Source organism: Motacilla alba, chromosome 3, assembly GCF_015832195.1.
Source record: "Motacilla alba alba isolate MOTALB_02 chromosome 3, Motacilla_alba_V1.0_pri, whole genome shotgun sequence".
NCBI lineage: Eukaryota > Metazoa > Chordata > Aves > Passeriformes > Motacillidae > Motacilla > Motacilla alba.
In genome coordinates this window covers 14,636,712-14,658,938 of record NC_052018.1, presented here as the reverse complement: position 1 = coordinate 14,658,938, position 22,227 = coordinate 14,636,712, and the positions used below count along the sequence as shown (strand labels likewise).

General features: G+C 37.8%; 1 protein-coding gene across 5 annotated transcripts in view; it reads left to right on the top strand.

Annotated features, from left to right (window-relative positions):
* The window catches only part of GREB1 (growth regulating estrogen receptor binding 1), an 88,358-nt gene that overhangs the window by 45,152 nt on the left and 20,979 nt on the right, over positions 1–22,227 (top strand). For 3 of the 5 annotated variants that reach the window (XM_038133604.1, XM_038133605.1, XM_038133608.1), the window contains exons 6-22: positions 13–156; positions 1,461–1,586; positions 3,494–3,616; positions 4,488–4,625; positions 4,800–4,985; positions 5,536–5,886; positions 6,566–6,694; positions 9,113–9,238; positions 9,688–9,885; positions 9,976–10,156; positions 11,637–11,829; positions 12,416–12,552; positions 13,670–14,009; positions 15,607–15,722; positions 16,418–16,617; positions 18,101–18,190; positions 19,568–20,142. In XM_038133604.1, the coding sequence (XP_037989532.1) occupies positions 13–156; positions 1,461–1,586; positions 3,494–3,616; positions 4,488–4,625; positions 4,800–4,985; positions 5,536–5,886; positions 6,566–6,694; positions 9,113–9,238; positions 9,688–9,885; positions 9,976–10,156; positions 11,637–11,829; positions 12,416–12,552; positions 13,670–14,009; positions 15,607–15,722; positions 16,418–16,617; positions 18,101–18,190; positions 19,568–20,142 (3,353 nt within the window). The remainder of the gene's footprint in view (positions 1–12; positions 157–1,460; positions 1,587–3,493; positions 3,617–4,487; positions 4,626–4,799; positions 4,986–5,535; positions 5,887–6,565; positions 6,695–9,112; positions 9,239–9,687; positions 9,886–9,975; positions 10,157–11,636; positions 11,830–12,415; positions 12,553–13,669; positions 14,010–15,606; positions 15,723–16,417; positions 16,618–18,100; positions 18,191–19,567; positions 20,143–22,227) is intronic. The other 2 variants (XM_038133606.1, XM_038133607.1) reach the window with 2 other exon arrangements.

Genomic DNA, 22,227 nt, shown 5'->3' with positions numbered 1-22,227 from the left:
TTTTTTGTTAAGAGTTCAGAGGCCGGCAGTCTTCAACCAGTACCTGCTCAAGCACCTTGTTCCAATTGCCAGAAAGCTCAGGCCTCTCAGGAAGCACCTCCAGTGAGCCTCTCCCACCTGCAAATCCCAGTGCTCCAGCTGGGACTCAGCAAACAGGTACCTCTTGGAAGGAACACACGCTGCGGTTCCACTTCCACTTAACTCTTCTGTGCTTGTGTACTTGGGTGTACTTGTGTGAAAGCAAAGACAAACAAGTAATCACATTGCCTAATAAAACAAGTTGAATAGAATTAGAGATCTATTACAAACAAAGAAAGCAATTATACTTTGAAGGCTTCTCACTGCCCATTTTCTCCTGTCAGGTATCTATAAAATGTTATGTATAAAAGGTTATGTAGAAAAGGTTAGCAAATTGTAAATAGGTGTTCTGCAGCTTGCTCACAGTTGAACCAAACCAAGACGTTTTAAAAAGCCTTTATTTCTGAAGTGTTTTTCCAGCTGTCACTTGTCTGGTGACAGATGACAGCTGTTACAGGATCCAGTGTAATTTTAGCTTTTTTTTGTCTGATCCAGTCTATTTTATGCTATGACCAAAATCCTTTTCAAAACAGACATTATATGGGCATTGGCTTAAAAGCTTGTGAATTTTTTCTTCTGCTGAGAAAAATTACTTTAATATTAAAAAGCAAACTAATGGTCAGTATCTGTAACTTTCTTTGTATTAAAAATTCTTTTGCAACCTTTACTTTTCCATTAACTTGACATAAATGAAAGGTGATGGATGACAGAGGCTCGAGTGATCTCCCTGAGCTTCTTCTAATGAAAACAGCTCTTTAGTATCTTGTGACTGTTACAGGTTTTTCCTGGGTTTTTACACAGGGGAGCTGAAGCACTTCTGTTGTGGTTATATTCTATATTCTCTATATTCACTGTGTGAGATAGAAGCCTGTTAAATAGTCGTGATCTGGTGCCTTTCCAGAACAAATCATCATCTGTTTATGATAACAGATTGCCTTTCTTGTTTTTTCTCAGACGTGACAAAAAAGCTACATTAATTACAAAAATATTAGACTTGAGAACACCTCCTTTTTTTTTTTTTTTTTTTTTTTTAATGCAGCATAGTTCAAAAAATCTTAGAGAAAGATTGAGATGGAGGTTTAGTGAATTTTAAACATCTCTCTTTTGCCTTGTTCTTGAGTAAACTTTATGTAAGAGCCAGGGTCATGCAGAGAAGCTACAGCTTCTGACATATGTATTTAGTTGAAGAATCAGATTTTGCCCAAGCACTTAATTGGGAGTAGGAGGTCAGAAGTGGATTGTTTCATTCAGCATTGTACTCACTTTTGAGCAGATCCCGATGGCTCTATTAAAGTAAATGATGAAATGATTGTTATCAACTGAGGATTTTGACCCTTTGAGAAATGTTTAATGTGAACACTTTGGGTTTTTTTCCTTGTCAGCTGCAGCCGTAGATCACATCCCTTCAACAGCTGCATTCAGCTCAGCAGTTTATAATGGCAAAGAATCACCTAAACAACAGTTGATGAAAAATAACCTGTCTGCTCTGACAAGACCTTCAGTGTTAGGTATTTGTTGTATTTGTTGTTTAATAACCTTAAACTCTATGTGTAAAACAGAAGCATTGAACAAACTATATCATGATTGTAATTTCCTGAATGAATAGAAATTACCATTCCCTTCCAAGTACTTTCTGACCACAATACCGTTTTCTGTATTAATTTCCTGGAAAAAAAATTCTTTAGATGTTTTCAGCCACCGTCTTTTTACAGTTCATAATATTAACTGGATGTTTTCCTCGTATTTGCAGTTCATTAATTTGGAGACACAGACCAGATTCTGAATCCAGGTTCTTAAAGAATGGGCCAGTTTGCATTGATTTCACCAACAGATTTTGTGAAGGGAATTAAGAAATATTTATAAGTAATCACTCACAGGATGATTCCTACTGCAGTTCCTATTGAACTGTTGCAGTTCACCTTGGGATGGAGAGCTAGACTTTGTCAACCAGCTCCACATTCAATAAATTGTCCTCACTGTAGCATTATTATAATGCTTTTTGTTAATTGTTTTCTGTCACAAACTGTGTCACTGGCTTGTTTAAGGAAGAATATTAGTTTTCACTATGGCTAGAAACAAACTGTAGCTCTATTTTAGGATAAGTCGTCTCAAGTTTCCCTGCTGGCATCACAAATTCTCCTTCTCCGCCCATTCAGGCTCTTAATCTCTTTTTTCCATGCAGCAGCACATTATTGCTAATTCATCTCAGAAGGATTAATTTCACATATCAACATACCTGTACGAAAAAGCGCAGCATTGTCAAATAAAAAAATCCTTTGTATTGCTCTGAGAATCTTGTGGCGCTGTCCCAGCGCAGTGCCAGGAAGCCAAGTGAAAGGATGAGCAGCAAAATGGCCAAAGGCTGCCCTCGCGTGGTAAAAGTGGAAGGGACAAAGTCACTGGAAATCTGTGTCTGAGGGTCTGCAAAAGTAAATCTTCTAGATCTGAAGGCCTCGGGTTTATCTTTAATTTTAATAATTTTTTTTCAAAATTAAACCCACAATTTTTATATGAAATTCTTATGTTGCCTCACATTTTATGTGGGACGAACTATTCTGCCAGGAGGTGCAGCCTTGGCAGGGTGAAGCAGCGTTATGACCTCGCTGTAGTCATCTCTAAAAACAGAAATAGCTCAATCCTGGAAGTTTCTGAGCAATTCCTGGAGGACCATTGACTTGCAATAACTGGAAATACTTGATGTTAGTGGAAGCTCATCATTCTAGGAGTTTTCAGGAGTGCACAAGGAGACTCAAGAAAATGATGAAAGGAAAAAAGTTAGTCATCAGGATCTCCTAGAGAAACTGTGAGAAAGTTGTTTTTACAGAAAAAAAATGAAGCTATACATCAGTAGCAGGATGATGTAGAAGTAGTTTGATAGGAGTTAATATGGAATAACACAAAACCAAAGACGGAATCAGCAAGAAGTGGCAAAAATCCTGTAAATGGGGAAATTGTTGAAAAGAACTCAGATGTTTATTACTATTACTCTGAAACACTGGGAATATAATTTTTCAATAAGTTACATGTAACACTGTGTCATGTATTCAGAAATAAAAGGAGCAAAATGCCTACAGTCTTGACTTCAAAATACTAGTACTTTTAAGGATTCTTAGTATAACTCTTACTGTACTTAAACTGTATTTTTCTTAGAGAAAGCATTGATACAAGATAAGGAAAATCTGGATAATTAGGAGTTCTCTGCACCAGAAATTTCCAAGAAATTTAAGCAGGACACAACAAAGTAAAATAAACCACACAAAATATTATATTCATAGACTTGACCTTTTCTATTACCATACTCGTTGAGTAAACTATATTCAGTCTACTATAGTAGACTATATTCAATCAAAACATATTGAATTACCATGCACAAACCTGTACACATTTTGTTCTAATATTTCTCTGGAACATTTAGGCACGTTAACAAATTCCGGGCCTCCAAAAAAGCGACATAAAGGTTGGTCACCAGAATCTCCATCATCCACTGAAACTTGGAACTTGCAGCTCAATCCACAGGCTTCAAACAGAATTAAAAATGGTAAGCTATACCCAAAGTAATGATTTTGTCTGATTATGCAGAAAATAATGGGGGGAAAGAGGCATTATTTTAAAGGCACATGCAGATTCATATGAGAGATTTCTCTGTGCTCACCTAGATGCTTTATTTCCATTGATTTGTTTTTGAGGCTATGAGCCTAACTCTCCTTAGCTTCCAGTCACCAAGTCATTAACAAATATCAACACATACCTGGGTCCATTTTTAGACACCAAAATGCCTTTGGAATACTAATTAAAATTAGTATAACTTAGCTCCATAATAGCAGTACCATTCATTGTTTCAGTTATTTATCATAATATTCGTGGCACTTGGATTATGTAGTCTAGATACAGACGAGAGTGACATGCAGTGAAACAAACCCAGTTTCCCCAAAATGTTTTCTTCCAATGTACTATTTTTATATTAAAATTACTATAAAGAAGTTATGCCTGAACAAACATTGAATCTTGTTTTTTTCTTTCTTCTTATAGCAATAAAAACTGTTTAGAATGAGTGAAACTAAATATATCACATAGAACTCAAAATATCATAACTACACATGTAATCACAACTACACAGTATCACATAGGTCTCTCTATTTATGCATTCCTACCTGGAACTGTTTATTTATAAACATTTCAAAATCTTTAGATGCATATGTGAAGTCCCATGTTGCAGTGACATAATTAGTCCTCCAAGACACTGAGCGTAATAGTGTGGGTTGTTGTAACAGGTCATGAGCTGTTTGATGGAGCCACAAAAAGCAGTTAATACTGATAGCAAATGTGGGTATGAGATGATGCTGAATAACTTCTCTTTGAGGAAATCATTACCAGACCTAACTCCAGTAATAATTTGTCTAAAATCCCAGATGGAGGAAGCCTGTCATCTTTACCACATTCTGCTTTGGTGGGACCAGTTTCCTCTCCGATGGTGGGCTCGGGAGAACCAGTCTCAGTTCCTGACAACTTGCTGAAAATCTGTAAAGCAAAACCAGTTATTTTTAAAGGTAAACCCCCCAACCCCACAACAAGGCCTCTATTTTTTGCAATAGATGTAAAGATATATCCCACTCCTAAACACTGCTAACACTATCCATTTTAAGAGGGTGACTGTTAAAACTGTTTAATGCATATGAAAAATTACAAAATTAATGTGATGTGTGCATGCATTTATTTTGTAGGTCATGGAAACTTCCCATATCTCTGTGGGAACATTAATGATGTGATAGTGAGTCCTTTGCTGTACACCTGCTACAGAAATTCACAGTCTTTATCTAGAGCATATGAACAATACGGTGCATCCACAATACAGCCTATTTCTGAGGAAATGCAGCTGTTACTGACTGTCTACTACCTTGTTCAACTCGGTAAGATTGTTCTACATCCAGATAGACTACATTGAATGTATTACAGGCAGGCAAATGAGAAGGGGAATATTAGGGCAGAACAGTACTAAATATGAGTCTTTGCTAATATGATATGAAACTACTTCATTCATGGTTATGGAACATGGTTTGAAGGCCAGACAGATTGAATTATAAACATACAAAGCTTATTTTCTGCTATCATCTGGGACCTCAGCAATGAAAATTAAAGGAAAAGAGCTGTAATTCACTGTTCTTGCAGACAATCTGTGGTTTAGAAGTATACTGAGACAGGCAGCACTCAACCTCTTAAATATTTCTAATTACTGGTACTCAGGTTCAAATTAGGGCAGCTTTATCTGAGTATCACAAAGGCATTTCAAAATGAAAAATTTGCTTTTCATTTACTAAAGGCAACAGAGTCATGCATGCAGAGAGAGTCTGAAACATGCAAAGTCTGAAGCATGGTTTTTAAAAAAAAGTTTCTAACTCAACAGTTTTGTTTAATTGTTTCATAATATTTCCCTTTTTTTTTTTTTTTTTTTTTTTTTAGCTGCAGACCAGGTCCCTTTGATTGAGGATTTGGAGCAAATATTCATGCGCTCCTGGCGGGAATCCCACCTGTCTGAGATCCGTCAGTACCAGCAGGCTGTTCCCCAGGCCTTCCCCCAGGTGCCCAGCCAGATCACCCCGGTGACCTCAGCCCAGCTGCCCTGGCTGGCAGGGCTGGCAGCCAGCTCCTGCAATGACAGTGTCCATATCATTGAGTGCAGCTACTCCCTGGCAGAAGGGCTTTCAGAAATGTTTAAGCTACTCATGGAAGGAAAGTTAATAAAGACAAACTATGTGGTGATCATTTGTGCCAGTAGAAACCGAGCCATTGACTCCTGTATTGTGATAACAGGTAATATCCCAAGGATGTATCTCCTTGCAAACCAGAGCAGTTCAGTGCTGAGAGGGGTTTGGTTGGAGTTCCAGTAAGTTGCCTCACAAAGCAGAGCTTTGGCCAGCCAGTAATGGGCTTTGATGAAGCCAAGCTGACACTTCACTCCCCAGCAAGCCACCTTCTGCCTGCGTTGCCCATTTTCTCACCAAAGCATCTCAGCCAACAAGGCTGCAAACAAGACATAGTGAGTTACGGCACACAGAGTGCATAAAGCTCTCCTGCTCTGTGCAACTGCAGAGAACCTTTCTTTAGCTTCTAAAAGATGGTCTTTCAATGTCATTCCCTTCAACAACCTGCTCACGAATAAATAAATTATCTGAATGGCCATTCGAAGATTCATTGTGATTGTAAGATAATTGGCAATTCCTTTCAATATTATATGGTCTTTTTATATCCTGTATCAACAAATACTTTCCAAACTGGGAATGAAATACAAAGAATTGTAAAACATGAATCTATTTTACATGTGTCTGGTGAATATATGTGTTGGAGACATAAAAGACTCATCTCTGCCATTTTTGTATGTGTGGCATTCATTTAGTTGTAGAGTATTTTTATTATGATTTAGAAGAATATTCTTATCTTTAGTTTGAAGAGTTTGCAAAATTCCTTTTTTTCTTTTTTTTTTCTCTTCTAGGAAAGTATCAGGCAAGAGTTCTATCTGAGAGCATGCTCAGTCCTTCAGACTACCAAAAAGAAGTTAACTATCAGCTGGTCACAGGGAAGGTGGAAACTCTGGGGTCCTTCTTTAGCACACTCTGCCCAGGTACGTAACAGATTGTAAAGAGCTGTGTTTCCAATCCCTGAAACTTCTAAATCTGGGAAAACACCTGTGCTCATTTTCTTACCAGAAGGAAGGCACTATTAGAAATACATGAAAAATGCAGGACAAAGTTGTGAAAGTAGAGTTGAATTGAAATTCATCCTAAAAGCATCAGTTTCTAAAATACATTGGTTTCATAAAAATAGGTCAGCAAATAGCTGAGCATATTATTCTTAGCTATGCAAACCCATCCTTACATTACGTAAGTCCATATGCATATGAATGTATAAATTCTTTTGCCCTAAGCATTTAGAACAGAATAGATCAGAGCTATTTTATGAAAGGTGCGATTTGCCCCTTCAACTTACCGTACTTTGAACTTGATTGTGATGCCTGGGACAGAGAGGAAAATTGCAGAGAGACTGGGTCATTTTTTAAGTGAGTGTACTGAGAATTACAACAGGCAGGATTATCTGGGGATAGATCAAGCTGTGTGGAAAGCTAAACCATATCTCACAGCTAGGGCAAATGCAGCATGTTTTTCAGAATTAATAGGATGTCACAGTCTTCTTTGCCATTCACATCATGTTGGTATATAGATCACAAGAACCCTTCTGAATGTGTCATCATATTTTGAGTGGTCACTTAAGGGAATCTCATTTTCCTTAAATCATCTTGTAGTTATGTATTGTTTATCTTAGTATCTTCAAAGTATGGTTCTCAAAATCAAAGAGAACTATAAAGTCACAGAGGTCACAGAATTCTCTGCAGTTGCTATTGTTTAACAACATTATTGTTTAGTTGTTATTTTTTAGCTATTGTGTAGCAGAACAAGTAAATGAGCATCCTGAAAATAAGTTGCCACCTGTATTCACTGGACTGCTCTTCACAGGACAGGCCCTGCCTTTCTGAGCTCACTGAAGACATGCTCAAACATCTTTTCAGCTGCTGAGAAAATACTAATGCTAGGGTCAGGCATGTTGTACTCTCTCTGCATAGCTTTCATCTGTAAATAGGGCCCCTGCTCTGTAGAAATGGGTATGTTTGCAGATCTGCAATGTAGTTATGATATTTTATGAAAATCCCTTTGCTAGGATTTTCTTCTCCTGAGAAGCTGAAGAGCCTCAGCTTCAAGTGTAAACAATTTGTTATCTAGTGCTGTGGAATGCAGCAGGTGCTTCCTCGATTGGTCGATGTGGGATGTTTCTACTTGCTGACCAATCAATGGAGCAACAGCTCTCAAACTCTCTAGGAGTCACAGAACTTTATTATTCATTCCTTTCTATTCCTGTCTTGCCTTCTGATGAATCTTTCTCTCTATTCTTTGTAATATAGTTATAGTGTAATCTTTTTTAATGTAATATATATCATAATATAATAAAACAACCTTCGGAAATGAAGTCAAGATCTCTCCTTCACCAAGTCCTAACTGCCCTGAAAACCAACGCATCAAAGCAATACTTTAATAAAATATACCTTGCTTGCTTCAGCATTGACTCATGGGTTTTTTTCAGCTGTATTAGAAATTATTTTTCTTTCTATCCCTCAAAAATGTTGGAGTTTTAAAAATGTTTATCAGATGTTTCTCAGCTTTCATGTAATTCTTGTTAATGAACAGTATGGATTCATGGTCTGAACATAAACTAAGCCAGTTTCATGTCATTGTTGTTGCTGGTTTGCATCAAGGCCTTAAGGTTAGTTTTCTACCACATTCCATAAATGTCATAACTGGTCTGCAGAGATGGTTTGCCATTCTCTGGTCTGGTTTTCATTTTACTAGTGATACTTTGTAAAAAGAGATGCAATAGAAAATAACCAGAGGGTTCCTGTATAAGGCAGCCAATAAGGCAAGGGCAGGATAGCAAGCAAATATATATATGCGTGTCCAAAGGAGAGCAACGAGGCTGGTGAGGGGCTTGGAACACAAGCCATATGAAGAACGACTGAGGGAGCTGGGGTTGTTTAGCCTGGAGAAAAGGAGACTCAGAGGTGACCTTATCACTCTCTTCAACTTCCTGAAGGGTGGCTGTGGTGAGCTGAGGGTCGGTCTCTTTCTCTGGGCAACAACAGACAGAACAAGAGGACACAGTCTCAAGCTGTGCCAAGGGAGATACAGGATAGAATTAAGGAGGAAGTTTTTCACAGAAAGAGTGGTCAAATACTGGAATCATCTGCCCAGGGAGGTGGTGGAGTCACCATCCCTGGATGTGTTTAAAAAAAGACTGGATGTGGCACTTGGTGCCATGATCTAGTTGAGGTCTTGGAACATCGGTTGGACTTGATGATCTTAAAGGTCTCTTCCAACCTAGAAATTCTGTGATTCTGTGATATAAAGTTTTTAAGATCTGCAAAACAAAGTCAATATGAAATGCAGCTCTTCTTAACATGGATGTTTATTGCACTATCCCTTCCATTTGACAGAAGGCGACATTGATCTTTTGCTGGAAAAATTTTATCAAGAAAACCAAGGGCATATCTCTTCATCACTTTCTGCTTCAGTGAATAAACCAACAGCAGTGAATGGAGCTGGAACAGCTGTGTGTACAAGTAAGTAAGGAGGATGTTCTAAAGAGATAACAGAGTAAGGCACTGGACACCAAGTTCTGGGTGCACAGTTGGATCGCTCTGGGCAGAGCCCAGAAGGCAAAGGTCGTGAGGCAAACAGAAACTCATCTCTAGGAATATTTAGGTTTACACTGATGGATGTTCTGCTTCATTCCACTGGGTGTTACAGAGTTTCAAGCTGTAAGTTGTACCTCTGTGGCTGCAGAATGCTATTGTTCATTTTCACTTTAGGTCTGGCACTTACAGGACCAATAAGTCCAAATGCAGAAAGATTTCGTTGCACATTCTCTATGGATTTTTCATAAATGAACTCCTGTAAATAAGCAAAATATTTTAAAGAGTAGATCAGTTATTCTTTGCCAGACTCTTAACATTTTACATTAGATTAGACTTTGGGCATATTATCTAAACAGAATTTTGCCTTTTTCCAGGTTATGAGATTGAACGACATCAAATTCGTCCATTCCAGCTAGCAGTGGCTCAGAAATTGCTGTCTCATATTTGCTCAATTGCTGACTCCAGCACTCAAAATCTTGATTTGGGTTCCTTCGAGAAAATTGATTTCTTGATTTGTGTTCCACCTTCCGAAGTGACTTACCAACAGACTTTGTTTCATCTCTGGCACTCAGGTGATCATTAGTTAGCTTTATTTTAGATTTACACAACATTCTTAGATGTATTCATCTCCAGAAATACTGACACGTGTTCTGTTCTTTTAGGTATATTATTAGAACTTGGATTAGAAAAGGAACATCTTACAAAGCAGAGAGTGGAACAGTATGTTATGAAACTAGATGCAGAAGCCCAAATTAAATTCAAAATCTTTTTACAAAACTCTATGCAGAATCCACACACACTGTTTGTCCTAATCCATGATCACGCACACTGGGATCTAATGAGGTAAGAAAACTATAACTTGTTTTTAGAGAAAATATTATTATCTGCATTATCTCTCAAGACTAGTTTTCAGATTTATCCCTTCCTTCATCTTTGTTTGCATTTTTCTGCTAACTCTGCCTCCCCATGCATTGAATAAACATGTTTTAAGGTCCTTCATTATTTATTCTTACCCTGCTTATTATATTGTGCCTCAGTGGAACATTATTCAGCCATAGCTATTGTTTTTTTGGCTGCTTGTCCTTTGTTCAGGGGAAAGCTTCCTGTGAAAGTACACAGAGCTCCTCATTCTCTGTTATTGTCCTCTGGGCTGTAAAATTTGCAAAACCTCAACCCAGTGAGTAGAAAACTAGTGAGCTAACACTGCTGCCTATTTTTTTAACTGATGGAAAATTTCCAGTTCTTTTCTATCCAAAATCACTGATTTGTAAGAATTGAAAGCTTCTGTGAATTCTTACTGATGCCAGGTAGAGTTCTGAGGTAAAGAGAGTGTTTCCTGTCCAGTGTTTACCAAGTTCCCCATCAGTTCACTCACGTAACTCATTGCTTCCCTCTTCCCTCACAGAGCTCTGTTTCCATAGATTCTCAACAACCTGCCTGCTGAGAAGTGGGGCTGCTTTTGCTCTCTGGTTCTGAGGCTCTTGGGGAGGTTGGAAAACATTCTGAACTCCAGAAACACCAACATATTCCAACTTTGGGATCATGGTAGTGTTTCTGAAACTGAACACTGGAATCTTGCTTGTGAATGAAGTGAGGTCTTGTCTTTTACACTGGTTAACAATGATGACTTTCAATGAAACTGCATCTGAGGGTTTCCTGTTCAGCTCCCCTGTCTTAGGAACTTACATGGACTTTTACAGGTGTCCCAGCCTTTGAGGAATTTATTCCTTGAGTGGTAGGGAAGTACCTATGTTGCTGTTTAACTCTGTTTTATATTTAATAAAGATACATAGGCAGGTAAATGCCAAAAATGAAACAGCATTAATTTGGACTGAAATTTTGCACAGGAGCAAGGAATTGACTGTCAGTATTCCGTGATACTGTGATTTGCTCTAAGAATAACTATTCTTTGTTTTTTCTCTTTTTCTATCATACTGACTTATCATCTGTACTTTTCTATCTTGATTTTTGTAGGTTAGAATTATCCTGTGTTAAGGGCAGCACTAACAATCTGACCAAAGTTACTACAGGACTATGTGTCTATTGGTAACTTCCATGTTAGCTTCCTTTCCTACTTTATCTCTGATATTCTGGTAGCTGCAAGGGATTGGTAATTTGCTAGTTAGAGAGCTTATCAGACTCAAAGAAATTTTTACTTGCAGTGAAATAATTTACATTTTCTTCTCTGCAACAGTTTCAGGGTAAAAGAAGAGTCCTAAATTCCTTTAACTCTGATTTCACATCCAAGTTTAAGCTGCTCCACTGATACAAATATTCCCTTTTGCTGATCACTTTGGAGAGTTTTGGGTTTCTTTTTTTGCAGTGCTATGCATAGTCTTTATCCTCAAACAGAGCTGTCGACAGGACTTGTTGATAGACTGTTGAACTGCAGGGAGGTGAAAGAGGCACCAAATATTGTGACCCTCCACGTGACTTCCTTCCCCTATGCGCTGCAGACACAGCATACTCATATCAGCCCTTACAATGAGATCCACTGGCCTTCTTCATACAGCAATGTAAGATGGATGCTTTGAGGTGCTTTTCTGAGCTTTTCATAAGTTATTTTCCATTTATGTACTTGATAAAATGGTGAAGTCCCCATGATTTTTGTAAACAAGAGTGAAGTTTGAATGACATCCTGTTCAGTCTGTGGCAAGTTAATTTTTCCCTTTCTTATCCTTTGTAGCTTTCTTTCTCTTTATTCCTTTTATATTTTCCATAAACCTTAGTAGCTCTGCTAAATTTTTTTTGAGCTACATAAATGGAAATCATCTTCAGTTGTCTCTAGTGCATTACTGCATAAATATATGTACCTACATGAATTTTCTTCATATATGTGCATATTTAGTCCATATTGCTTGTCTGTCTGTGTGTATGGATATGGGGAGAGAGAGAAAGAAATGAGGAAAAATTGGGTCAAATTTTCATTCTCTCAAAATAGCTAATTCTGTTTCTTTCTCTTCTTGTTTTAATATGTCTGAGTAGATGTATGTTTATTAGAGAATGTGATTGTAAGTATATCAAGATACCAATGGTTAATCATTCATAAATTAATTATTGATAGACTTTATCCTTGTATTTTTATTACTTCATTTGCTCTAGGGTGTAGATTTATACCATGAAAACAAGAAATACTTTGGACTGTCAGAATTCATTGACTCCACCCTCTCTGGACATAGTATTCCACTGCTTCGGTACGACAGCTCTTTTGAAGCAATGGTCATGGCTTTGGGAAAGAGGTATGGGGCCCTCCTTTGTTTGACATGGGAAACTTAGGAAGTCCTTTTTAGGGTCTTGAGTTATTAGTTAGAAGACCATTTTATTTATTGATTTATTTTACTTCTCACTGTCTTATACATCATTTACATATGCAAGGCGTTTCACCTGTTCTTATTTTCTCCTATGTATTTAGTATATACTGGGCCTGCAGTTTCATCAGTTGAGGCTGTCTCTTACTATGAGCACACACACTGCTTAGCCCAATTTACAATGTGATCTTCTTGTGACCTGTTACTCCTCTATATTGCAATAATCTACCATTGTGCCATCACATAATTTTAAATGTGTTATTACTTTTGTCCAATATTATCACTTGCTGACCCTGGCTGATTTTGATTTTGCGCATACTGCACTTGGGACACAAAGAGAAGTTAGATATATCACTGTGGTAGGTACACATAAATCAGAAATAAAAACTTCAGAGCAAGCCATAGTCACTTTTCTGAGCAAGCCATAGCAAGCACTCTTTTTACTGTGCACCAGGGTTTCATTTCTGTGAAAATCAGAACACAGGAAGCTATTGGATATCCATGGATCACCTTTCCATAAATTGGGGATTGAAATAAGGTGTAGCTGGCCTTGGGAAATTGGAGTGCTCATTGCCTGCTGCCTACATATTCAGTCCCCTTGAACACAAGAGTAAGTTGGTTTAGGGCTTCAGTAAGAAAATAAGAGAAAGACCCAATCTCTCTCTGCCCCTTAAGAACAGCACACAATCAAGAATACTGTTCTTATTGATAAGAAAATGTAATTTTGTTTGATGATATTATTGAGTGCCTCAGCTAATATTGTGTGATAAATTTTGTAACCGCAGTAAGGTATGGATAAATTAAAGTGATGTAACCTTACTGGACAACTTGCTTAGTAAACCTTTATGAAGAGAAATGAAGGGACAGCATCAGTTCTGTCTGTGAAATGATGCCTTGCAAATACTGTGCAACTGCAATTGATGAGATTCTGTTGTATAGTAGATACGAAGGATTCGTTACAGGAGAAAATCTTGAGTTTACTATATTTTGTAAAAAATAGCTTTTTCATGCCACCCTTTAATACTTTTTAATTCATCATTTATTTTAGGTTCCCCAGATTACACAGTGCAGTGATAAGGACTTTTGTCCTCATCCAACACTACTCTGCAGCTATGATGGCAGTGTGTGGTCTTTCCCAGATGAAGAATTACACCTCAGTTGAAACCCTGGAAATCACCCAAAATCTAATAAACTCTTCAAGGCAATGTCCTAGTGGCCATGGCCTCATGGTAGTGTTGAGAATTCCAAGTATCCCTCTGGCTGCAGTAGCATATGAACGTCTGTATAATGTAAGGGAAAGACTAGCCCTTGAAGATAACTTTGAAATAATCCTGGGAAATCCTAATTCGGGAATCACAATTGGGAAGCACTTTGTGGAACAATTAAAGGTAAATTGCAGAATGGCATGTGCTGGGAAGCTTCCTTAGATGGGTAGGTGGGGAGACTTTACTGGTGACAGCTATGGTCATGAGCTGAGGTGTGGAGTCTTAAAGTAAAATAAAAACTGCCATAAGGAGCATGACTTTTACCTTTTACACATACTGTCTGTGACACCTTTCCTGTCCTGCTGTGGTTAATGCTCTGTATTAACTAATTATTACTAAGTAGTAACTAATGTGGTTAGCACTTGACTTCCAGTAGCAACCCTCAGAAACAGCTGAAATGCTTTTATCTAAAGAGACTATGTGAAATACATTACAAAGCCAAATAAAATGTTCAGTTTTAGCTGAATTTTCTCACAAAAACATCACAGTGCAAAAAGATTTTAATCAGCAACTAGTTGATAGTTAAATTATTCTTGTCACCAGCAGGGGACAGGAAGACCGATTTGCTTGATCAGTGATGGTAGTTATGGATGCTAGAGCACCCTGGTGTTCACAGTTTGGGATTTTATGCTTTCTGAATCATGTTTTGATTTATGGATTAATTTATACCCTTTAAGTCCAGAATCATGGGTCATCTGTTAAAAAAAAAGCGTCCTTTACTCTTCCTAAAATTACCATCATCTGATCGCAAAAATGTATTTCCATTCTAGAATGTTGTAATATATATATCTGTTATACTGTTTACTCTGTTTGATCCAGTACACGTTAGATGAAGTCATCTGAGATCCAGAGCCTAATGCTGATCTCATTCTGCTATTAATTAGGCATCACTTACTCTGAAAGATCAGTATTAGTTCTGAGTCACATCCTGATTATGTTCTCTGACATGTATAGAGGGGGGACATGAACAGATGTCAGAGGCCGAGTTGTTGCACTGTTGATCATACCATAGATACTCCTTATCTGTAGATCAGTCTCACAGCAGGAAGGACTGACTGGTGAGTAAAGCAATATAGCCTGAGGCTGAACAGTCAAACAATATATGGACTTGTCAGATTCCTCATAAAGTTACCAGGAAAACCGATAGCTTTAGGGGAGAGTGGGAGATGCCAGAGGGCTGTAAATAGGGACAGTGGTGTGTGTTGAACACTTCCAGCTTTCTCCTGTCCCTCTAAGGTGAAAAAGTCTAATTTCTAGCTTATTTTTTTCCTTGGATTCAGACATCCATATATTATCTGCCTCAGGAAGCCTCTGCATTCTCTTCTCTCCCCCAAAACTCCTGCTCAGCTTTACTCTCCATTGTGCCATATTTGCAATATGCTCTGGTCTCAGTGCTATCTATGCAGCTTGGAAGCTGGGAAGCTTTTCAGGCTGGAACATACTGTCCCAATGTGCTCAGACTAACAGCAGGCAGATTGCTCTATTACAGATTGCCTGTAATGCTCTAGAAACTGTGAGAGGTATCTGTTTTGAATTTGGCTCTGCTCTGTGGCTTCTCTTCCACTGCACAAGTGGATTATTATAATGGATGATAAAGTATGTCTGCCTTTTTATTTGATATAGATATATCTCAAATATATACATATATATAAACTATTATATAGTTATAGATAAGTCCAACATATAGATATGTCCAACAGGGTTTCTCTGCCTTGTACAGATCTGGCAGAAAATTGAAGATGTAGATTGGAGGCCACAGACCTATTTGGAATTGGAAGGTTTGCCTTGCATATTGATATTTAGTGGGATGGATCCACAAGGGGAGTCTTTGCCACGGTAAGAAGATCCACTCTTTTCTCAGTGTTTTATCCACTGCTTATCAAATAGCTAGATTAACTGTGTGATTACTTGTGTGAGAGGAAAACAGATTTCAGTGTTGAGGTGTTTCTTTGCCATTTTTGGGGCAGTTTTTATATCACAAATGCAAACTCCCAATTATTGATAATAAATTTCTGTTTACAGCAAGATGTAAATAGCTCCAAAAATATTATGAGAGTTTTCCCAGTTTAGAGGAGAGAATTGGTATGTTAAAAAAAAAAAGTATAGATGCTTAGGTTTCTTAGGGTAGCTGAGAAATCTGCTGATGAGGGTTGTATGTGTGCCCCAGGATGTGTGGAGTGCCTTCTGGAATGGCAGCTGGAAGAGAGACAGCATGCCCTGGGGCACTAAATGCTTTTGTATGTTCAACTGAATCCTATTCTGTGTGTGTTAGGTTTAGAATCCAAATGATTATTCTTTTTCTTATGAAGATACTAATGTTCAGTGCAGTAAATTAAGTTGTGTAATTGGGTTAAGAGAAAGAACAGTGTATGCACCCCAATGGTAAACTTATTAAGCACAAAATTCTGTGTTCTATCTCATCCCTTGTTGAAGCAAATCATGAAAAAAATTCCCTTTAGCTGTGTTTCTCAAAGAGATAAGGTAGTAGATTACAGTGAGTTTTCATACGAGCTCCTCCCGTTTCTCCCCAGATCACTGAGATATTGTGACCTGCGTTTAATAAATTCATCTTCTTTGGTACGGACAAGCCTGGAGCAAGAGCTTGGTTTGGCAGCATACTTTGTGAGCTCAGAAATTCACACAGAGAAAGCAGTTGTGAATGATGTGTTAGAAAGCGACCCAGAGAAACTAAGCAGTACTGACAATGAAGATGAAGAAATAACGACAGAAGGTATTTTTTATTACTGGTCATAAAAGACTCTCCCTCCCCAGCAGAGAAGGGTGAAATTTGCTCTCTGAGAAGCAGCAGCAGTGACTGCATCCCTACCCTCAGTGGCATCTCCAACTAAACTGCTCCTGGTGCTACTGAACCTATCCTTAAAATGATGTCAGTGATTAAGATTCCTTTCAAGCAAACAGCTGAGTAGTCCCTAGCTTGTAAGGTGTTAAATAGTATGGATAGAAAATATATCTCAACATGGAAACGTCTGAGTTCTCCTTGAAAATGCCCATGAATTCAAATTAACAGTGTAGAGTTGGTGAATTCATTATTTCTTAAGAAACCAGTTGAGAACATACAAATGTGTAAAACCCAACAATAATTAACCCAGGAACAATTACTTTCTGGGTTTTTTTGAGTTATAATTGATGGATATTATCAGTTATTTATTAGTTCTTTACACTTTTCTTTACTATCTATTGTGCCTGTGGAAAAGAAAGGATTTTTATTCCTGTAAAGTATTTAAATCTCAAACAACTTGCCTTCATTTCCTTTTCTATACTATGAGGAGGAAGAAACCCAATTACCTTCCAAGTTCACCTAGGAAGTTCTTACTCATTGAAAATGACAACAGAACAAGCTGAACAAAAATGCTTTCTTTAATCCAATATGGACTCTTCAAAGAGGAATGACATGCCTGGGGTCATACTCAAACTGTGTTCAATAGATGCCTGCTTCAGATGTGATGAGTACTCCTTGTGATGAGCAGTTCTGTCCATTTAGTTGAAGTATGCTGAGATTGTATGTGATCTGAGTCAAATGGGTTCCTGTGATGTCTGAGGCATGAAGTGGTTTCCTTCATGGCTCCTAGTCCATGAAGTATGGTGTGATCATCCAGAGTCCAATTCAGAACATACAAGATATGCTTACAGTCTAAGTTTGCTGATGGCAGTGCTTATGTCTCAGTTTATCACGTTAAAACTGTACAGAAACAAGCATTTTAACTTAGGAGCCTCAGCTAGGAATCTCAAGTGAAGGACCTCGATGGCCATCCACCTGAGGATGTTCGTCACCAAAAGCTGAGATGTAATCTGGCCATAAAGCTGTGTGGGGTAGGAGGTAATTTCAAAACATACTGACAAAATAGAGCTTGTTGCCTGCTGCTTTCCCTGACACTGGATTAGTGGGGAATGTAGGACATGGGTTGGAGGAGAAATCATGGTTGAGACAGGCCTAGATATTACCAGCTCCTGGTTGCAGCCCTGATTTTTGTGAACCTATTGCAGTTCAGCATATGTAAATTAGACTGTAGGTTGATCCAATATTCTGTGGTGGGAACAGATACTCTCCATACTGGAAACAGTGTCAGCATGAGGACACAACCCCACACAAACCCTTTTGTACTTTTCCTTACTTTGACAATATATCTGTGACTTACAAGTTTGCCTAAATTATATTTTAATTTTATTTTCCATTATGATAATTCATGAATCAGGTTCTACTTCAGAAAAGAGAAGTCCTATGAAAAGAGAAAGATCATGTTCCCATGACTCTGCATCTTCATCTCTCTCTTCAAAAGCTTCCAGTAAGACCATAAGATCATCTCTGTTAATTTAAGTTTAGGACATAAAAGAGACCTTAGCTTATTTGATAAATAATAAAAGGCATAAATCACTAAGGTTTTGATCAAGCCTATTTTAATGGGATCACTTAAGATGACTAGAAAATAAAGGGATTAGACTTCTGAAATATAGAAAATAGGATGTTTTCTTTCTTGAAAAATTAACATGCCATGGGGTGCCCAAAGTAGGTGCTTCCATGTGGTGTGCCCATGGCTCTGTGCCCTCAGTTCATCTCTGGTTAAAGAAATATTTTTCTTTCTTTTTTTTTTCTGTGCCTCTGGATACTGCTATTTTGAGGAATGTCACACTGGTGTTACTTGCAGCCATTCACAGTGCTGCTGACACTTTTGTATTTGTTGCTAATGGCTATTACTGACTACTTGAGAATAATAGACAGAGGATAGCTTACTATTTCTTGAAATCAGGAGAAACTACTGACTTTTGTTTGTTCAAAATGTGGGGGTTTTTTGAGAACCAGGATGGTTGCTTTCACCATGAGGGGAAATCTGGTTTAATGTATGTTCAGCCTTAGGCAGATATTTCTAATACCTTGTGTAGACTGATTCCACAAGCAGTTCTCTGTCTACTTGGAAGACTGTGAAATATTTGCATGCCCTCTTTCACTAAGCATTAAAGATGCTCGGAACCATTTAACATGTGTTGAACTTTCCTGAAATCTTAATAGTTAAAATATATAGGGTAAAGATATATAGCTTTCAGAAAATCCACAATTATCTGCAGGGTGTATCTACAGCACATATTCTCAGCCAACATTCATGAGTTCAGTATGTTCTCTGAGCCAATCCCAAAGCTGTGTGAATGCACTAATGCATTATGTAGCAGCAGGTGCTTGAGGGCTGCCAGGTGTTATTAGATCAGCCTAAGTGCTGCAGTGACACAGACATGGGTGTCAGAGCAGAGCTGACTCAGAGGACTGTTTTCAGATGTCAGTCTGAGTAGACATTTCTGTAGTGTGGTGGGGTAATACCCTGGAAATACCTATTTCCTTCAATTCATTAAACGGTGGTTTCAGTAATTTTGTATTTGTCTTGAGTGATTAAAGTATCTAGTGAGCACCTTAAGCAAGAAGTGTATGAGGGAGATAGAGGACAGAGCAATCACTGACATCTTTCCTATGCACTTCAGGATTTTAAAAGCCACTTTCTGCATTGAAACAAATACTACAAACTAGTTCCATTATGGCTTCCTGTATGGAAGGCCAAAGCAAGTAGAGGAGCAATGTTTGCTGGACAATGTATCAAGAGGATTATTTGTTGTGTTTTGTTTAACTGTGGAGATAGTTGCACTGTGTTAAAATATAAATTTTCTTTTAATTACAGCATTCTGCACTGAGTCATCCCCTCCCCAAGCCCTAAGTAACAGCACAGAAGAAACTACAAATAACTACGAAAGGCAGAAGCAGAAAGTAGACAAGGGGGCACAAACAACAATCAGCAAACACTTGCCACCAGTAACTGAACAGCTGGATATGAAACAAAACATAAAAAGTACCCAGGTCTCCATCACCTCGTCATCCTCCCCACCTTTCTCCTCCTCTTCTTCCTCGTCTGCACCTACTCATAACTCCTTCATCCTACAGACGTCTCAATGCTCCATGACCAAAGCATCAAAACAGCCTCCCATAGTTTTCCTGCCCAAACTGGTTTATGACATTATTACTTCTACAGACAGCAGTGGACTTCCCAAATCCTCTTCCCTCTTGCCTTACCATTCTGTTATGTGGGCAAGTTCTTTCCGTCCTCTCATGAGCAAGATGATGACGTGCACGGAGCAGTCTCTGTACTACCGCCAATGGACGGTTCCCAAGCCAATCCATATGGACTACAACAACAGAAATGAGGGCAGAATGGACACCTTTCACCCAAGGAGACTGCTGCTGAGTGGGCCACCACAGGTGTGTAAAAAGAACAAGGTATTATCATTGATTTCTTTTGTTTAAGTTTATCATAATCTCAGAAAAAATATTTAGTCATTATTATTCATATTTGAAGGGGTGGATTTTTTTTGTGGAGAGAAAATTACATATGTTTTATTTCCTCATCCCTTAAAATAAAAAATATCTTCCTTTCTTTACTGTTAGCCTGAGTTCCAATAAAGAGAAGCTGAAGCAATATTCACTTTGTCAATCTCTCTCCATTAGAATGCTTTACAGACAGTTTTCTCAAAAGATAGATTTCATATGTAATTTCAGTTTGTTAAAGTTGAATATGCATTTACATTTTAAATAAAGATCAAAGATCTTGACAAAGCCACTTTCTAATGATCAATGTGAAAGCAGCTGGGAGTTTGTAATTAAATTATTTTGTTTCCTTTGCACAGCAGACAGAAATAGAAGCCGTTGTAAATAATACATGCTAGAAGGCCAGTTCAAAGTAGCAGAGCCATATTTAAAAGATGAGTAGCTGACCCGGGAGTTTTTTACATTACTTTGAAAATATATATGAAAATGGATCTAGTTCTAAGAAGTTAATTCTTGTGTAAATTCTCTAGGAATGTCTAGCACTTATCTCTGAGCAAGGTATTTCCCAGTTAAATGCACATGTTACAGGCTAATGGTAGTATTGTGCCTCATGTTTTACTGAAGTATGAAGCAACAAGATAGGAAGAGGTATTGTGCCTGCTGAGAGCAGATATATTTCCTGTGAACCTCAGAAGTCAAACAGGATAAATGCAAACCGAGACAAAGGTGTTTCCAGTTACTGTAACATGAACCCAAAGAACTAATCCAAAGACAGTTACCGAATTAGCTTGCCACACGATCCACTCTTCTATGCCCATCCATGGCAAAAAGCAACGGCATATTGCTATTTGTTACGTTATTGTTTTCCATTGTATAACTAAATATACAGGGCAGAAGGAGTGTAAATGAACTCTTCATATTGGGAATTCCCACAGATGTTACTCTGAGTCACAAAGGATTCCAGAAAATATTCTGATGATCAGTTTTTCACAGTCCATTCCTTTGATATAAATAGTTTGTGTTTGCCAAATATTGAGGTGTTATTTGATCAAGAAACTGAATTTCCTACTCAGCTGCAGCATAAAAATGAATACAATTTGGAGAGAGATGTTCATTTTCATCCCAAAAAAACCCCACAATGACAGGCTGTAACAAAATGACAGGCTGTAACAAAAGGACAGGCTCTAACTTCTGTTAGAATTTTATATTGTATTCACATCAAACCCCATAAAGATATGATTCTGAAAGTCATCCTAAACATTCAGATTAGCCAATAAGAAATTTTTTTGTTAATTGTGGATCTCAGAAGAGTCATTCAAAGACTTCTGACAGCATACTACACATGGTGAGAAGATTTTGATAGTTCACACACTTGATATTTGTAATTTAACTAACTATGATCAAACAGGAAGCTTGTTTATTTGTCAGTCCACTTTTCACTATCAAATCTCTCTGTTTTTGGTTTTTTTTTCTAAGTATTGACTAGGACTCCTGTTCACCCTCTGTACAGCTGTGAATTTCAGCCTTGGTAACAGTTCTTTTACTTGAAACTCCATCTGTTTTTCAGCTGTCTTCACAATGCAGGTTATTTCCTAGTGTTGTATTGGGTCCTACAGTTGGACCTGACACATCCTTTAGTTTCTAAAGGATGCTTTTCATATATTTATTCATTTTATATTCCTCAGTTCTTTCTGAAGAATATACCTGTTTCACACAGAACAAATTCATGCTCATCAAATCAGGAGTATTATATCTTCTTAAGTACTATATCTTCGTAGGGTTATATATTAATTTAATAGAATTTTCCATTTATTATTCCATGGAAATCTCTTAATTTATTTCTATCTTCATGGAAAAATCCAGCAACTTTTCTACCTTTACTATTTTAACCTCCCAAAGTACTTAAAAGGCCCATAAACCAAACAAACAGCTTTAAAAGTATGTGGGTTAATTTAGGGTATAACAATGGAGTGTTTCTTGAAGGGAATAGTAGCAATAAATTATGCAGAAATTAGAATT